Source organism: Camponotus floridanus, unplaced genomic scaffold (assembly GCF_003227725.1).
Source record: "Camponotus floridanus strain SB8 unplaced genomic scaffold, Cflo_v7.5 scaffold8, whole genome shotgun sequence".
Taxonomy (NCBI): Eukaryota; Metazoa; Arthropoda; class Insecta; order Hymenoptera; family Formicidae; genus Camponotus; species Camponotus floridanus.
In genome coordinates, this window is record NW_020229849.1 from 3,270,486 (window position 1) to 3,286,803 (window position 16,318).

Genomic DNA, 16,318 nt, shown 5'->3' on the forward strand with positions numbered 1-16,318 from the left:
TGTCTATATCATATATTTTATGTATTCAAAGTGAAAAGTAAATATTAAGTAAGTATTATAAACGATTTGTATCTAGCCAGTTTCTGTCAAGAGATAATGTATCTTTACTTCTACATTACTCTTGCATAGAATACATAACGGTGAAGTAGGACATTGATAATTTTATTAGCTGCAAACGAAAATAATTTTTCTATTACATTATTAATTTGTATTATTCTAAATTTGAGTTGTAATTTATAACTCTTACCATGGTAAAACACTCTAAAGATGCCACAACCAGTCCGCCGATATTAAGATTTACAGTTTTGCTGCCTCTTAGTAATATAAAAAGTATTAACTTCTGTGCGTGTAGTGGTGCTATATACCATCGACTATTGTATCTATGAAAAAATTATTATTTAATAAAATAGATAAATATATAATAATCAATAAAGGAGATATGTAGAATATATTATATGTGTATATACACACAATTATGTGAATGCAATATCTACATCTTACGCTAAAAAGTATATGTGATTGTTATGATTTATAATTTCTTGGCCGGCATAATTAGCTACAAACATATATAAAAGAATGACAAACACAAATAACACGTGTAACAAAAATGCTTCCTTATCTCCAAGCAATGCACTTCGAAAAATCTAAAACATTACATATGAGTGTAGTTATCATTTTTCATATATATAATATTATAAATTTATAAAGTTTATAGAAAAAAAATCCGAGCGTGTGAATTTTTCGTATTTTTCACTTATAATTTTTTTTCTTACATTATTATTCTTTATTTTTATTCTTTATAAAGAATAATTTATTCTTATAAAAAATAATTATATAAAGAATAACAATGTTAGAAAACAAATTATAAGCGAAAAATACGAAAAATTCACTTGCTCAGATTTTTTTTTCTATAAAATTTATGAATTATAATTGCACTATGTGATATTTGTATTATCATTTTATTACTTCCTGATTGTATTTTTGTCATTTACGAATTCGTCGAATTTTATAAAATATTTTTTATATATGTTACATTCTTGAACAATAAGTTCCCAGAATTCGAAAAAAATATAAATTTCAAGATTTTTAAGAAAAAACTTACTCCAAAAATATTCAGGCTCAAAGAAATCACGTTAATTATTACTAATAAGGAGACAGAGCCTTTAAAAGCAGATGTTAAAAATTCGGAAAACCTTTAAGAAAAATGAAATGCAATTACAATAATCACTATGTAATTGCTATAGCATGCATACCAACTTTATAGCCTTGCAATGAATTTCAACAGCATCAATGATTTGTTTATAAATTATAGTTTGATTTTCCAGATTAATATTGTTGAGTATTTTAGTGGTCATTGCATTTTCGATGCGATAACTATGAATATAATTTTTTTCTATAGTTATATAAGATATATACAAAGAAATAACATTTTTTCGTATTTTTTGTTCCTATTTTAGATAAGAAATTGTGGATTCAAATATTTTTCATACAGCGAGACTAATCATAATAATAATCGTTCGTTTCGACGTATATCAAGGACGTATGTATATCTTTAGGACACAATCTCCTAAAGATATATGTGTCTAAAGATATAGACACATATATCTTTAGGAGATTGTTGTAGTTATGGCAAGAATTTTTTCAAAAAATTCGATAAATTTTCTTTTGTATCTATTGTATCGAATTTTAAAATAACGTTAAAATTTTATTGGCTTTGCAGTGGATACAAAAACTTTTTTGAAAAACTTTTGAAACTTAGTGCAAAGTCATTAAACATTTTTAATTAATATCTTTTCTTTATTTTTTCATAAAATACTCTTGCATCGAAATTAGAGCTCTTTGATACTATAAAAAAAATATTTTTATTTAAAATAGGATAAAAATACGAAATAATATTATTTATTTTTAGACATACTGTATAACTTTTATATAAAATTAGTAATATTAGTAATATTCACATATATTAAGAAGAAAAACAAAAGATTTGCAATTATTTTCATAATTATTTCTAAATTCAATTTGTTCACCTTGCCATTCGAAACATTCCACATGCATATATAACATATCCTACGAGTATTGTTCCTGTTCCTGTCAATGTAGTTGCCCCTATACAAATAACTATGTTTTTATGTAATAAAATTAAATAGAAATATTTTTCTTGATCGACAAAATACTCAGTCACGATTTGCACTGTCTGGCGTGGTTGAGATTCGTTTATATGTAAATCACTACCAAGAACCTGTGGCCAAATTGGCAGTAAAATGGCAATAAATACACCGCAAATAGCGAGCGCTAAGGACATTTAGAAGAAATAGTTATATAAACTGCTATTTGTTTATGTTTCAAAATATGTCGTTTCTGCATGTTTTCAAGAAACATCGATATCTTTTTTAAAAGCTTTATTGCTTCAGTGTTTGTTTTTTCTAATATTTTTGTAATATATTGATTGTAAAATTTGGTATATTTTTAATGTAATAATATAATGATTACTCTCAATAATTAAACACGTACAAAAATGTAAAATATAAATTCTTTCGTATTGCAATTTTTATAACTTTTTATTTTATTAGAATTATGTTAAATATATATAAAGTAATCAAATTAATCAAAGCAATCAAAATAAATATGTTGAATGATTAAGTTAATTTTTTAAATATTTTATTGAAATATTTGGATTTCTATCGCGATTGTAGTGAGTTCACTTTAATATTTGATTGTAATAAGAAATAATATCTTACATATAGTTGTAAAATACTTTGCATTACTTCCATATTTTTCCATAATAGCAATTTCATTTTCGTCTTTTAACTCATCACAAATATTCTGAATTTGCTCTAGTAAACATTTTACCTATAAAAATAACCATGATAATAATATTCTACATTATCTTAAATTCAACAATTTAAATTATTACGTCTACAAATTTATTTATTTAGAAAAGTTGAACAAATTCAATGAGAAGAATCAACTTACACTATGAGCATTCATCCAAAAAGAATAATATTTAATTACGTAAACACCAAAAAACATTGCGGTAGAAAAAACTTTGATGATAAACTCAGGTGTACATTCTGCAGTTATAAGCGCTGTGAGCTAGAATCAATCAATAATTTAATAAAGAAATTGGATTAAAAAAAACACGCTCTTTTATCTCAATTAATAAATAAAATTTTTTTACTTTATAATTTATATATAATAATTTAATAAAATATTTATAAATATTATTTATAAATATTTATAAATATTAACATTTTATCTTAAATAATTAAATTTATTTAAATAATTAATTATATTTAGGAATAGCATTAAGGCATTTGCTACAACGGAACTGAACTTTATATTAAACAATAATATTATTAAAAATATAGACGTACCTGAAATATAATAAAGCTTGTCAAAATGCTAAAGAATAAGAATATTTGAAGGCGAACGAATTTTGATTGCTGATAGGGCCATAAACCAACTGCAAGTAAAAGAATTCTATTCAGGTTAAAATATTGAGTCTTGATGCAAATCATTACTCTAAGAACATAGAAACGTGTTTGATTGCAAAAAATGACGACAAGGGTTCGTTTCTTTTTTTTCTTCCTTCAAATTGAATATTTTGTAATTTTCTCGAAAATAACTTCCGGAATATATTTTATCAAAAATTGCGTCATTTAATATAAACTAAAGATAATTCAAAATAATGGAAATAAAGCTCCTATAATTTAACAATTTTATTAAAAAAGGGATGATTAAATGATCGATTTTACGTAGGGAGAAATTTAACAAATGTTTCTTTCACATACAGAAACATACAGAAGGGGTAACTTGTCGATCGAAGTGTGCGCAAGCGTAATTGCCTCTTTTCCAGCGATGGTTTCATATGCCTCAGTCTTGTGCGTGCACTCGTTGGGGATGTTTCATTTTAAAGAGGAGCGTTATGACTTGTTGACTTGTCATGCATGTGTATAAACGTATCGATTATAAAATTATTGCGAGCGGAATATAAGGTAGGAAGTTTAATTTCTAATTTAGAACTTCCTACATTTTATCGTAACATTTAATATTAAAAAATATTAAAAAATAATTTTCATTTTTCTGGTATAGTATATATAATAGTATTCTATTGGACATACGTCCAATTGCACACACATACTAATATTATTGGATAAATTTCTCATAAAATACTTGCGAACAGAGTCTTACATTTTAATAGAAATTACTGTTGCGCTCGTCAATTCATGATGACATACTTTAACGTGTTTCAGTTTTGCTTCATATAGTTTAGGTGCTATTAATTTGTTACAGTAACGAATTGTTACAGTAACAAGATAAAGCATACATGTTTTTTTAATTTAATGTCAACATTGTTTTATGTGCTTTCCTGTTTCCTTAACAATTAGATACATAGATTACAGTTGCATTTATCGATCCATTAATGTTTTGTGGATAATAAATAATATCATTTGTGATGAACCATTAGTTATTTTGACTATTTTAATTCAATTAATTTAGTAATTAACATCTTGTATCAAGTTTGCGTCGAGTAAAGAACGGTGAAGTATGATATTTCGGTACTCAACAACTGTAATAAGATTTATATTTTCTCGTTTTTTATGCTACTTGGTTTATTTAGTAAATAAAAATATTTTACAAATAAATAAATATATTTTCTTCATTATACCATGTTTAGTTTAAATGTATATGTACATGATGTTTCCGCAACAAACACATCATTAAGTCGGGTGGCTTATTTGCCCACTCAGGGGCATGCTTTATTGGGTTAACATTTACGCGTTAAATTTACGTTATTAATATGTGTTAATATATATTTATATTTATTATTAAATATTATAATTAAATATTATAATCTGTTATTAAACTTTGTCAATTTATTAGAATTGAATATTTTATATATATTATTATTACTTATAATATTAAAAATATATTACATATAAATATATAATATATATTATTAAATATATATTTTATCTATATTATAAAATTTCGCAATTGTTTAATATAATAAAATGGTAAGATTTTCCTCCCTTTTTCTTCCCCGTTGAACTCGCATTCTAATCATATTTAGCGAGCCCAATAAAATATGCCCCTGACGATGGGCATCCTGACTTAATGATGTGTATGTTGCGGAAACACCCTGTACATTCCATTAATCTTTTAAATAGTAATATTATAAAAAAATTTTTGTTAAAAAGAATGATAATTAAAAAGAATGTTAGTTATTTTGTTTAAGAAGATTTATACAATAATATAATAAATAATTTTTAACAGTATTTAAAATTAAGATTCATAAACACTTTTTTATAAGAGATATTTTGTTTCTTCTCTCATATAAAAACACGCAAATGATAATATCTCTAACAATAACTAATGAAAAATCTCACTTTATTGCATATTATCGACTTTATCATAAAATCCTGTATGAGATTGAAATAAAATGCATATATTGAGACTGTTCTTTTTAGCTGCACTACTGTACTAGTGCAATTAGTTAGAGTGAAAGAAAGTATGTTTATCTCTTTCTAACTTATTGCACTAGTGCAGCAGTGCAGCTAAAAAGAACATACCCATTGTTCGATTACAAAAACAAAACTGTTACAATATCAGAAAAAATGGTTATACATGATACATATATATTATATAAATGTATATAGTCATTATAATCTTTTTGATAAATCTTTTTGAACAAAGTAAGTCTTATTTCAAATACTTTTTTTTATAATTTTATTATTAAAAAAATATAACAGACTTTATACACTTAAAACAAACATATTATATATTCTGATATACGTATCTCTCACCATAGCTACACCTTCCAATGATCCCACAAACAATCCAGCAATATTTAAAGAGAAAATCTTGGTACTTCTTTGTAATAGGAATAGTATCATCTTCTGTACGTTTAAAGAAGTTGTATACCACCGAATATTGTATCTACATAATGACAAAATAATTTGATTGGATATGAATTAAAAAATTCGATAATTACTTTTGTGTTCCATACGTATATATTCGTTTTTTGAATTATAGTATAATCTAATAATTCTATTTTTATAACTGGCAGAACGAGTACGTGATTGTATGATATAGATATTTTCCTTACACTGTGATAAACACATTATTATTATGATCCATAACTTCTTGCGCAACATAATTTCCTATAAACATATACCACATGAAAGTGATTACGCGTGATAAAGGAAATAAAAGTTTCGTGACATCATATCCGAATGACAGCATCTGAGAAATCTAAAGTGGGAGTGCAATAATAATTTTAGTAAGAGCTGAGCATTAATTTTAAATGTAATTTTGAATGAGATAGAATAATTCGAGAAAATTTAATAGTTATTGGAAAATTCGAGAGTAACTGATTTCATGATACAGTTTATAAATGTACTTTTGAGAGAAAGTTTAAGACTTACTCGAAAAAGATTGAGACTTGTACTAATCACTCCGACTGCTATCATAAAGGAGAACATTACTTTAAATCTGGATATGGATGAGTCTGAGAATCTTTGAAAAAAGAGAGAGCATTACGCATATATCTATGTATTATTCATTAAATATTCACCTCATGGCTTCGCGATGCATATTCACGGCACGAATCAATTCCTTGTAAATCAAATTTTTGTTTCGTAGACTGCCCTTTTGTGAAGTATCGAATGTCACTGATTGTTCGATACGATAACTGTAAACGATTTTTTCCCCATAATTACATATTTCTCTTAAATCTCCATATTTTCAAAAATTCATAGTTTCTGCATTTTATCTTCTTACCTGGCGATTCGAAACATCCCGCAGGCATATTGTTGATAGACTATAAGTATAGTTCCCGACGCTAATATTGTAACTATTCCTATTAATAGAGCTACGTTTGCATGCAATAAAATCCAATAGAAATATTTTTTTTGATCGACAAAGTACTCAGTACTATGTGGAAGCGGAAAATGTGGTCGAGAGTCATTTATAGTTACTGGAATATCGAGAAAGTACAGCCAGAATGGATACAAAAGTGGAATGGCTAATATGACAATCACTATAAAACGTTTAATAATCAATAATACACACATTATGCGAAAAGATTTACTGCAAAAATTTACTAATTGCTTTCAAACAAAACATGTATACTTAATATTTAACAAAAGTCAAAAACAGTTATCTTACATATTAATCCAACCGTGTAACGTTTTCCGTATTTGCCATACTTTCTTATAATACAAATTTCATTTTCGTCCGTTAATTGACTATAAGTCTTCTGCAGCTGCTCCAATAAATATTTCACCTATCGTTTTTTATACGGTATTATTTTTAAATTTAAAGAAGAGATATATTCACATTATAATAAAATTTATTTTTGTGAAATGTTTGTTTGCGTACTCACACGAATATGTTATGCAAAATTTCGGTCTACTTACAATATTAATGTTAATTCTAAACCAACTGTATTTAATAACAAAAATAATGTAAAATGATGCAGAAGAAAAAACATCGATCAAAAGATCCGGAGTACATTTTAAAGTTAAAAGTGTTGTAAACTGCAAATAAAATTATTTTATATTCTATCATTTGTATTAAAATTATTATTATCTTTAATTTGATTATAAATTACAAGTCCTAAATATATATATATATATATATATATATATATATTTATATATATATATATGTATATGTGTGTGTGTGTGTGTGTGTGTGTGTGTGTGTGTGTGTGTGTGTGTGTGTGTGTGTATTTAACGTTATAGAATAAAAGAATGTAAAAAGAAAATAATTACAATAATATGTTTGCAACCAAAATGAAATATTACAATAAATAAAACTAACAGTAAATTATTTGTTCATTCGTACAATTAAAATTATAAACGTACCTGAAATATAACACAGGTTGTCAAAATAGCAGAAAACAGGATTAATTGAAATGCAACGAGTTTCGATTGCTGATAAGGCCACAAACCAACCGAGAGTAACAGAATTCGATTAATGTTGATGTATAAACAATCGATCCAGATCATCTCTCCACGAACATCAAAATAAATTTGACGCGAAAGAAAGTATTGTTTTGTTCATTCCTTTCAATCAACCAATTTCCCTTAGATTGATCAATTGTACTATAGCTTTATTTTACTATTCTAAATTTTAATGCAATTTGCTTGATTTCATATAAATGTAGCGTAATATAATCGTGAAATCATTTTAAAGAAACATGTGGTATTATACACCATTCCTCGCGATATACTGTATAATTAAGTAATCGATTTTGATGTTGGCGGAAATATAACACATGTTTATTTCCCATAAATAATAACTCCATGAAAGAATTTCTCTTCATTTCTCTTATAAATAAATCGCACATGCGTATTTGACACTTTGCAACGATGTATTATCAACTCGCTTTAGTCTAGTGCTTGCACTTGTAAGTGATGGTCTATCCACCAGAACATTAGTTGTTCCATTTAAAACTTCAACATATTAATAGATACAAATAATAATGTAAAATAATAAAGAATACTTTCTTATTTCCAAATAGTAAACTTCGACAAATCGAAAATCGTGATTGTAATTATCATTTGTTATCATTTGTTTTTATTTTTCATATTTCCAATCAGTGAAATAATAATGTTAGAAAGAATTATAAGCGAGAAATACAAAAAAAGTTTCATGCTAAGATTTTCTTATCTTAAAAATTTATAACATGATATTGTATGATTTGATATTTGTATCATCAAATATTTTTATTACTTTCTACTTGTATTTTTGTCATCTTCGAATTTCTTTAATTTTGGTTAGTATAAAAAAATATTTTATAATAATTTTATAATAATTTTACATTACGCAATTCAGTGATAATTACAATACAGAATAATGAAAACAAAATTTTTATAATTTAACAAGTCTATCAAAGAAGAGATGATTAAACGTTTGATTTCATGTGGAAAGAAATTTGACAAGTATTTGTTTCACATATATGAATAATAAAAATGAGGGGTAACTTTGCGATCGAACTTTGCGCAAGCGTACTTATTTCTTTCCCAGTAACACGGTAACACGATTTCTCACGTGTTTTATCCTTGCGCGTATGAGAGTTATTTCCCTTTGGAAAGCAACTTTCAGTTCATCATGCATCGACTTATCAATTGTAAAATTATTATTGGCATAATATAAAAGAGCTTTATCACTATAATTCGGAACTTTCTATATTTTTTTGAAGTGATCGATATTGAAAATCTTCTTTTTTTTAGTTTTGTACATAATCATTTCACATTACTTGCACTTTTACAATAATACGTTGATGGATGTTCATATTTGTTATAGAATAGCTCTGAACAAGGAATTATATATCTTAAAGGAATTACTGTTACGCTTGTCAGCTCATGATGACATTTTAACGCGTTTTTTGCCCCATATAGTTTAAGTGCTATTAATTTGTTACAGTAACAAGATAAAGCATACATGTTTTTTTTAATTTACTGTCAACATTGTTTTATGTGCTTTCCTGTTTCCTTAACAATTAGATACTTAGATTACAGTTTCATTTATCGATCCATTAGTGTTTTGTGGATAATAAATAATATCATTTGTGATGAACGACTAGTTATTTTGACTATTTTAATTCAATTAACTTAGTAATTAATACATCTTGTATCAAGTTTGCGTCGAGTAAAGAACGGTGAAGTATGATATTTCGGTACTCAACAACTGTAATAAGATTTATATTTTCTCGTTTTTCATGCTACTTGGTTTATTTAGTAAATAAAAATATTTCACAAATAAATAAATATATTTTCTTCATTATACCATGTTTAGTTGAAATGTATATGTACAAGATGTTTCTGCAACATACACATCATTAAGTCGGGTGGCCTATCTGCCAACTCAAAGGCATGCTTTATTCGGCTCGCAGAATAAGATCAAAATGGGAATAAGGAAAAAGGAATTTGTTTTTATCACTCTATTATAATAAACAGTTGTGAAATTTAATAATATAAATAAAATATTTTCCTAATAATAAATAAAATAATGATACATAAAATAACATCAATAAAACTTAATAAACAAATTTGGACAAATATATTAAAAAATACTTATAATGAAAAATATATTTGATTTTTAAAGATAATAAATTATAAAAATTTGATATAATCATCATTTTCTTCTAAACATAGAGCAATCCGGCTGAAAATGTCTCTCACTTGTTTTATCAGAAGAGTGATCTCTGCCCATGGAACTTATGGCTATGGAATTTTTTATGTGGAATATCTTAAAAAATAAAATGTATCGCACTCTACCGGAAAGTGCAGAAATTCTTGAAAATAGAATTCGAACGCATGTGCGGAGATCACTTCTCTCATAGGTCGCGTGAAAGAAAATTTCATGCACAGAATTGTTTTATGTTTAGAAGAAGATGATGATTATATTGAACATTTATTATAATTTATTACGTTTAAAGATCAAAATTATTTGTTATTATATATTTTATTAAGTATATTTTATAATATTTGTTTATTATTTTTTACTAAATTTGTTCGAATTTATTTATTAAATTTACGTTATTAATATGTGTTAATATTTATTAATATTTATATGTTATTATTTATATGTTATTATTTATATGTTATTATTTATATGTTATTATTATTAAATATTATGATTAAATATTATAATCTGTTATTAAATAAATTTGTCAGTTTATTAGAATTGAATATATTATATATATTATTATTACATTATATATTATACATATTATTATTATATTATTATATTATATATATTATTATTATCTATAATATTAAAAATATATTACATATAAATATATAATATGTATTATTAAATATATATTTTATCTATATTATTAAATTTCGCAATTGTTTATTATAATCAAATGGTACGATTTCCCTCCCTTTTCTTTCCCCGTTAAACTCGCATTCTAATCATATTCAGCGAGCCCAATAAAATATGCCCCTGACGATGTGCATCCTGACTTAATGATCTGTATGTTGCGGAAACACATTGTACATTCCATTAATCTTTTAAATAGTAATGTTATAAAAAATTTTTGTTAAAAAGAATGACAATTAAAAAGAATGTTAGTTATTTTGTTTAAGAAGATTTATACAATGATATAATAAATAATTTTTAACAGTATTTAAAATTAAGATTCATAACACTTTTTTATAAGAGATATTTTGTTTCTCCTCTCGTATAAAAACACGCAAATGATAATATCTCTAACAATAACTAGTGAAAATCTCACTTTATTGCACATTATCGACTTTATCATAAAATACTGTACGAGATTGAAATAAAATGCATATATTATTCGATTTCAAAAATGAAACTGTTACAATATCAAAAAAAATGATAAAAACTTTCTATATAGGTATATATATATATATATATATATATATATATATATATATATAGAAAGTTTTTATCATTTTTTTTGATATTGTAACAGTTTCATTTACATATATATATATATATATATATATATATATATGTACATATATATATATGTACATATATATTCATTATGTAAATGTATATAGTCATTATATAAATCTTTTTGAACAAAGTAAATCTTATTTCAAATACTTTTTTTTATTATTAAAAAAATATAACTTATATACTTATATACTTAATTTTATTATTAAAAAAATATGACAGACTTTATATACTTAAAATAAACATATTACATATTCTGATATACGTATCTCTCACCATAGCTGCACTTTCCAATGATCCCTCAAACAATCCAGCAATATTTAAAGAGAAAATCTTGGTACTTCTTTGTAAGAGGAATAGTATCATCTTCTGTACGTTTAAAGACGTTGTATACCACTGAATATTGTATCTACATAATGACAAGTTAATTTAATTGGATATGATTAAATAAATTCAATAATTACTTTTTTGTTTCATACGCATATATTCGTTTTTTGAATTATACAGCGTATATCAGACCATCCGTTCCACGACAATGCGTTACTCGAAACCCTACAACTTTTGTAGGAAACATTTTTGTCTACCGTTCTCGGTTTTTGAGATATTCGGCTGGCACGGGTGGTCTAATGCACCCTGTAGTATAATCATAATTCTCCTTTTATAACTGGCAGAACGAGTGCGCGTACATGATTGTATAGTATAGATATTTTCCTTACGCAGTGGCAAACACAACATTATTATGATCTATAATTTTTTGCGCAACATAATTTGCTATAAACATGTAGAACATAAAAGTTATCACACGTATTAAAGGAAATAAAAGTTTTTTGACATCATATCCGAATGACAGTATCTGAGAAATCTAAAATGCAAGTGTAATAATAAAATTAGTAAGAGGTGAACATTAATTTCAAATGGAGTTTCCAATCAGACAGAATAATCAATGAAAATTTAATAGTTATTGGAAAATTCGATAGTAACTGATTCCACGATAATGTTTATAAATGTACATTTAAGAGAAAATTTAAGACTTACTTGAAAAAGATTGAGACTTGTACTAATCACTCCGGCTGTTATCATAAAGGAGAACATTACTTTAAATCTGGATATGGATGAGTCTGAGAATCTTTGAAAAAAGAGTGCATTACGCCATGAGGTGAATATTTAATGAATAATACATATATTTATGTATTATTCATTAAATATTCACCTCATGGCTTCGCGATGCATATCCACGGCACGAATCAATTTCTTGTAAATCATATTCTTGTTTTGTAGACTACCTTCTTGTAATATATCAACTACCAGTGATTGTTCAATACGATAACTGCAAGCGATTCTTTTTTCATTATTATATATTTCTCTTAAATCTCCATATTTTCAAAAATTAATAGTTTCTTTTTATCTTCTTACCTGGCAATTCGAAACATCCCGCAGGCATATTGTTGACAGACTAAAAATATAGATCCTGTCGCTAATATTGCAACTATTTCTATTAATAGAGCTGCGTTTGCATGCAATAAAATCCAATAGAAATATTTTTTTTGATCGACAAAATACTCAGTACTATGTGGAAGCGGAAAACGTGGTCGAGAGTCATTTATAATTAATGGAGAATCGAAAATGTACAACCAGAATGGATACAAAAGTGGAATGGGTATAGTAAAGATGGCAATCACTATAGAACGTTTAATAATCAATAATACACATTATGTGAAAAGATTTACTGTGCAAAAATTTACTGATTGCATTCAAACAAAAACATATATACTTAACATTTAACAAAAACAGTTATCTTACATATTAATCCAACCGTGTAACGTTTTCCATATTTGCCATACTTTCTTATAATACAAATTTCATTTTTGTCCGTTAATTGATTATAGATCATCTGCAGTTGCTCCAATAAATATTTCACCTATTATTTTTTATACGGTATTATTTTTATTAAATTTAGAGAAGAGATATGTTCATATTATATGAAAAAATTTATTTTTGTGAAATGTTTGTTTGTGTACTCACATAAATGTGTTATGCAAAATTTCGGTCTACTTACAATATTAATGTTAATTCTAAACCAACTATAATTAATAACAAAAATTATGTAAAATGATGCAGAAGAAAAAACATCGATCAAAAGGTCCGGAGTACATTTTGAAGTTAAAAGTGTTGTAAACTGCAAATAAAATTATTTTATATTCTATTACTTGTATTAATATTATTATTATTTTTAATTTCATTATAAATTACAAGTCCTAAATCATATATATATATATATATATATATATATATATATAATATATATATATATATATATATGTGTGTGTGTATGTAGATGTGTATGAATTTAACGTTAAAGAATGAAAGAATGTAAAAAGAAAATAATTACAATAATATATTTGTAACGAAAATGAAAAACTACGATAAATATAACTAACAGTAAATTATTTGTTTATTCCTACAATTAAAAATATAGACGTACTTGAAATATAACACAAGTTGTCAAAATAGTAAAAAACAGAATTAATTGAAATGCAACGAGTTTCGATTGCTGATAAGGCCATAAACCAACCAGAAGTAGCAGAATTCGATTAATGTTGATATATAAACAGTCGATCCAGATCATCTCTCCGCGAACATCAAAATAAATTTAATGAAAAAATATTGTTTTGTTCATTCCCTTCGATCGGCCAATTTCCCTTAGATTGGCCATTTATGTTATAGCTTTATTTTACTATTATAAATTCTGAATCACTTGATTTCATGTAAATGCAGCATAATATCATCGTGAGATCATTTTAAAAAAAACATGTGGAATTATATATACCTTTCCTCGCGATGGAGTGTATAATTAAGTAATCGATTTTGATGTTGGCGGAAATATAACACATGTTTATTTCCCATAAATAACAACTCCATGAAAGAATTTCTCTTCATTTCCCTTATAAATAAGTTGCACATGCGCATTTGACACTTTGCAACGATGTATTATCAACTTGCTTTAGTCTAGCGCTTGCACTTGTAAATGACGGTCTATCCACCAGATCATTAGTTGCTCATTAGTAGTGTGAATTTAGAACTTCGACATATTGATAGATACAAATAATAATGTAATAAAGAATGTTTTCTTATTTCCAAATAGTGAACTTCGACAAATCGAAAATCGTGATTGTAATTGTCATTTGTTAACATTCATTTTCATTTTTCATATTTTTAACCAGTGAAATAATAATGTTAGAAAGAATTACAAGCGAGAAATACAAAAAAAAGTTACATGCTAAGATTTTCTTATCTTAAAAATTTATAACATATTTTTATAATATGATATTGCATGATTTGATATTTGTATCATCAAATATTTTTATTGCTTTCTACTTGTATTTTTGTTATCTGCAAATTTCTTTAATTTTGGTTAGTATAAAAAATATTTTATAATCATTTTATAATAACTTTATAATTAATCATTTTATATAATAATTTTGCATTACGTGAATGAGTGATAATTACAATACAGAATAATGGAAACAAAATTTTTATAATTTAACAATTCTATCAAAGAAGAGATGATTAAGCGTTTGATTTCATGTGGAAAGAAATTTGACAAGTATTTGTTTTACATATATGAATAATATAAATGAGGGGTAACTTTCCGATCGAACTTTGCGCAAGCGTAGTTATTTCTTTTCCAGTAACACAGTGACACAATTTTTCACGTGTTTTATCCTTTCGCCTATAAGAGTTGTGATAAAACTACTGTTTATGAGACCCACCCCCAATGACCTTGACATATGTTGTCAAGGTTGTCCTGAGTAACATGGAGAAGATTTTAGTCGTCGCTCGTTGTTTATTAAAAAGTTATTAACAAAAGAAGTTTTATGAATGGACACCTTAATTTTCGGACACCATTTTAGATAATTGTGAAAATTATACACATAAAACAGTAAACCATGCCACCAACTTTGTAGATCCTGAAACTGGCGTTCACACGCAGAATATAAAAAGATTGTAGAGAGATATGCGAGCGAAAATTCCTCGTTATGATATCTATGATTGCCATTTCACACATTACATCGCAGAATTCTTATTTAAAAGGACATACAATTTCGATGAACGGATTAATGCCTTTTTCGATATTATGAATTTGATGTATCCATTAGAAAATTTGAATATTCAATAAATTTCTAATTTCTAATTTATATAGAATTTAATACAATTAAAAATATCACAAATGTATGTGTACACACACACACACACACACACACATATGCGGGGGGTGCAAGGGTGCCTTCGCCCTTCCCCCTAACCACCCCATCGGTAGGCAAAGTGGACCTCGCTTTACAACTTACAGCATACATCCATTGTGATGGAACTCTTCGCAATGCGTCCCCTACCGATGGGGTGGTTGCAAGAGCAGGGCCGAAGGCCCCCTTGCATCCACCGCGCGTGTGTGTGTGTGTGTGTGTGTGTGTGTGTGTGTGTGTGTGTGTTGATTTCCCCTCAAGAAGTACAGATTTAGCATAGATGGTGCTCGAAAATTAAGTTCCATGATTTACTGTTTTATATGTACAATTATCTAAAATAGTGTCCGAAAATTAAGTTCCATTCGTAAAACTTCGTTTGTTAATAACTTTTTAATAAACAACGAGCGACGGCTAAAACCTCATCCACGTTTCTCAGGACGGTGACCCAGACAACATATGTTAAAATCAAGGTCATTGGGGCTGGGTCCCCTAAACAGCAGTTTTACCAGAATTGTTTCACTTTGGAAAGCAACATTCGAATCATCATACATCGACTTATCAACTGTAAAATTATTATCGGCAAAATATGAAAAAGCTTTATCGCTATAATTTGGAATTTTCTACATTTTTTG

The 16,318-nt window shown here is 26.3% G+C and overlaps 2 protein-coding genes across 2 annotated transcripts; both read right to left on the reverse strand.

Moving 5' to 3' along the window:
- Positions 1-107: 107 nt before the first annotated feature.
- On the reverse strand, positions 108-3,392 carry LOC109610614 (odorant receptor 4-like). Its single transcript, XM_025414411.1, has 9 exons — positions 3,375-3,392; positions 2,974-3,093; positions 2,739-2,850; positions 2,028-2,292; positions 1,258-1,374; positions 1,103-1,193; positions 502-644; positions 248-380; positions 108-169 (listed from the first exon to the last, which is right to left on the reverse strand). The coding sequence occupies exons 2-9, from the start codon at positions 3,028-3,030 to the stop codon at positions 116-118; spliced, it is 972 nt and encodes a 323-aa protein (XP_025270196.1). The 5' UTR covers positions 3,031-3,093; positions 3,375-3,392; the 3' UTR covers positions 108-115.
- A 2-nt stretch (positions 3,393-3,394) lies between these two features.
- Positions 3,395-13,513, reverse strand: LOC109610624 (the record flags this gene model as incomplete). The annotated part of the gene is made up of 16 exons (XM_025414314.1): positions 3,395-3,463; positions 5,808-5,940; positions 6,110-6,255; positions 6,429-6,519; positions 6,578-6,694; positions 6,784-6,979; positions 7,171-7,288; positions 7,422-7,446; positions 9,647-9,699; positions 11,722-11,854; positions 12,162-12,307; positions 12,481-12,571; positions 12,656-12,784; positions 12,859-13,123; positions 13,222-13,363; positions 13,502-13,513. Coding segments are annotated over 16 exons (1,866 nt in total), but the record flags the coding sequence as incomplete, so codon positions are not given.
- Positions 13,514-16,318: the final 2,805 nt, after the last annotated feature.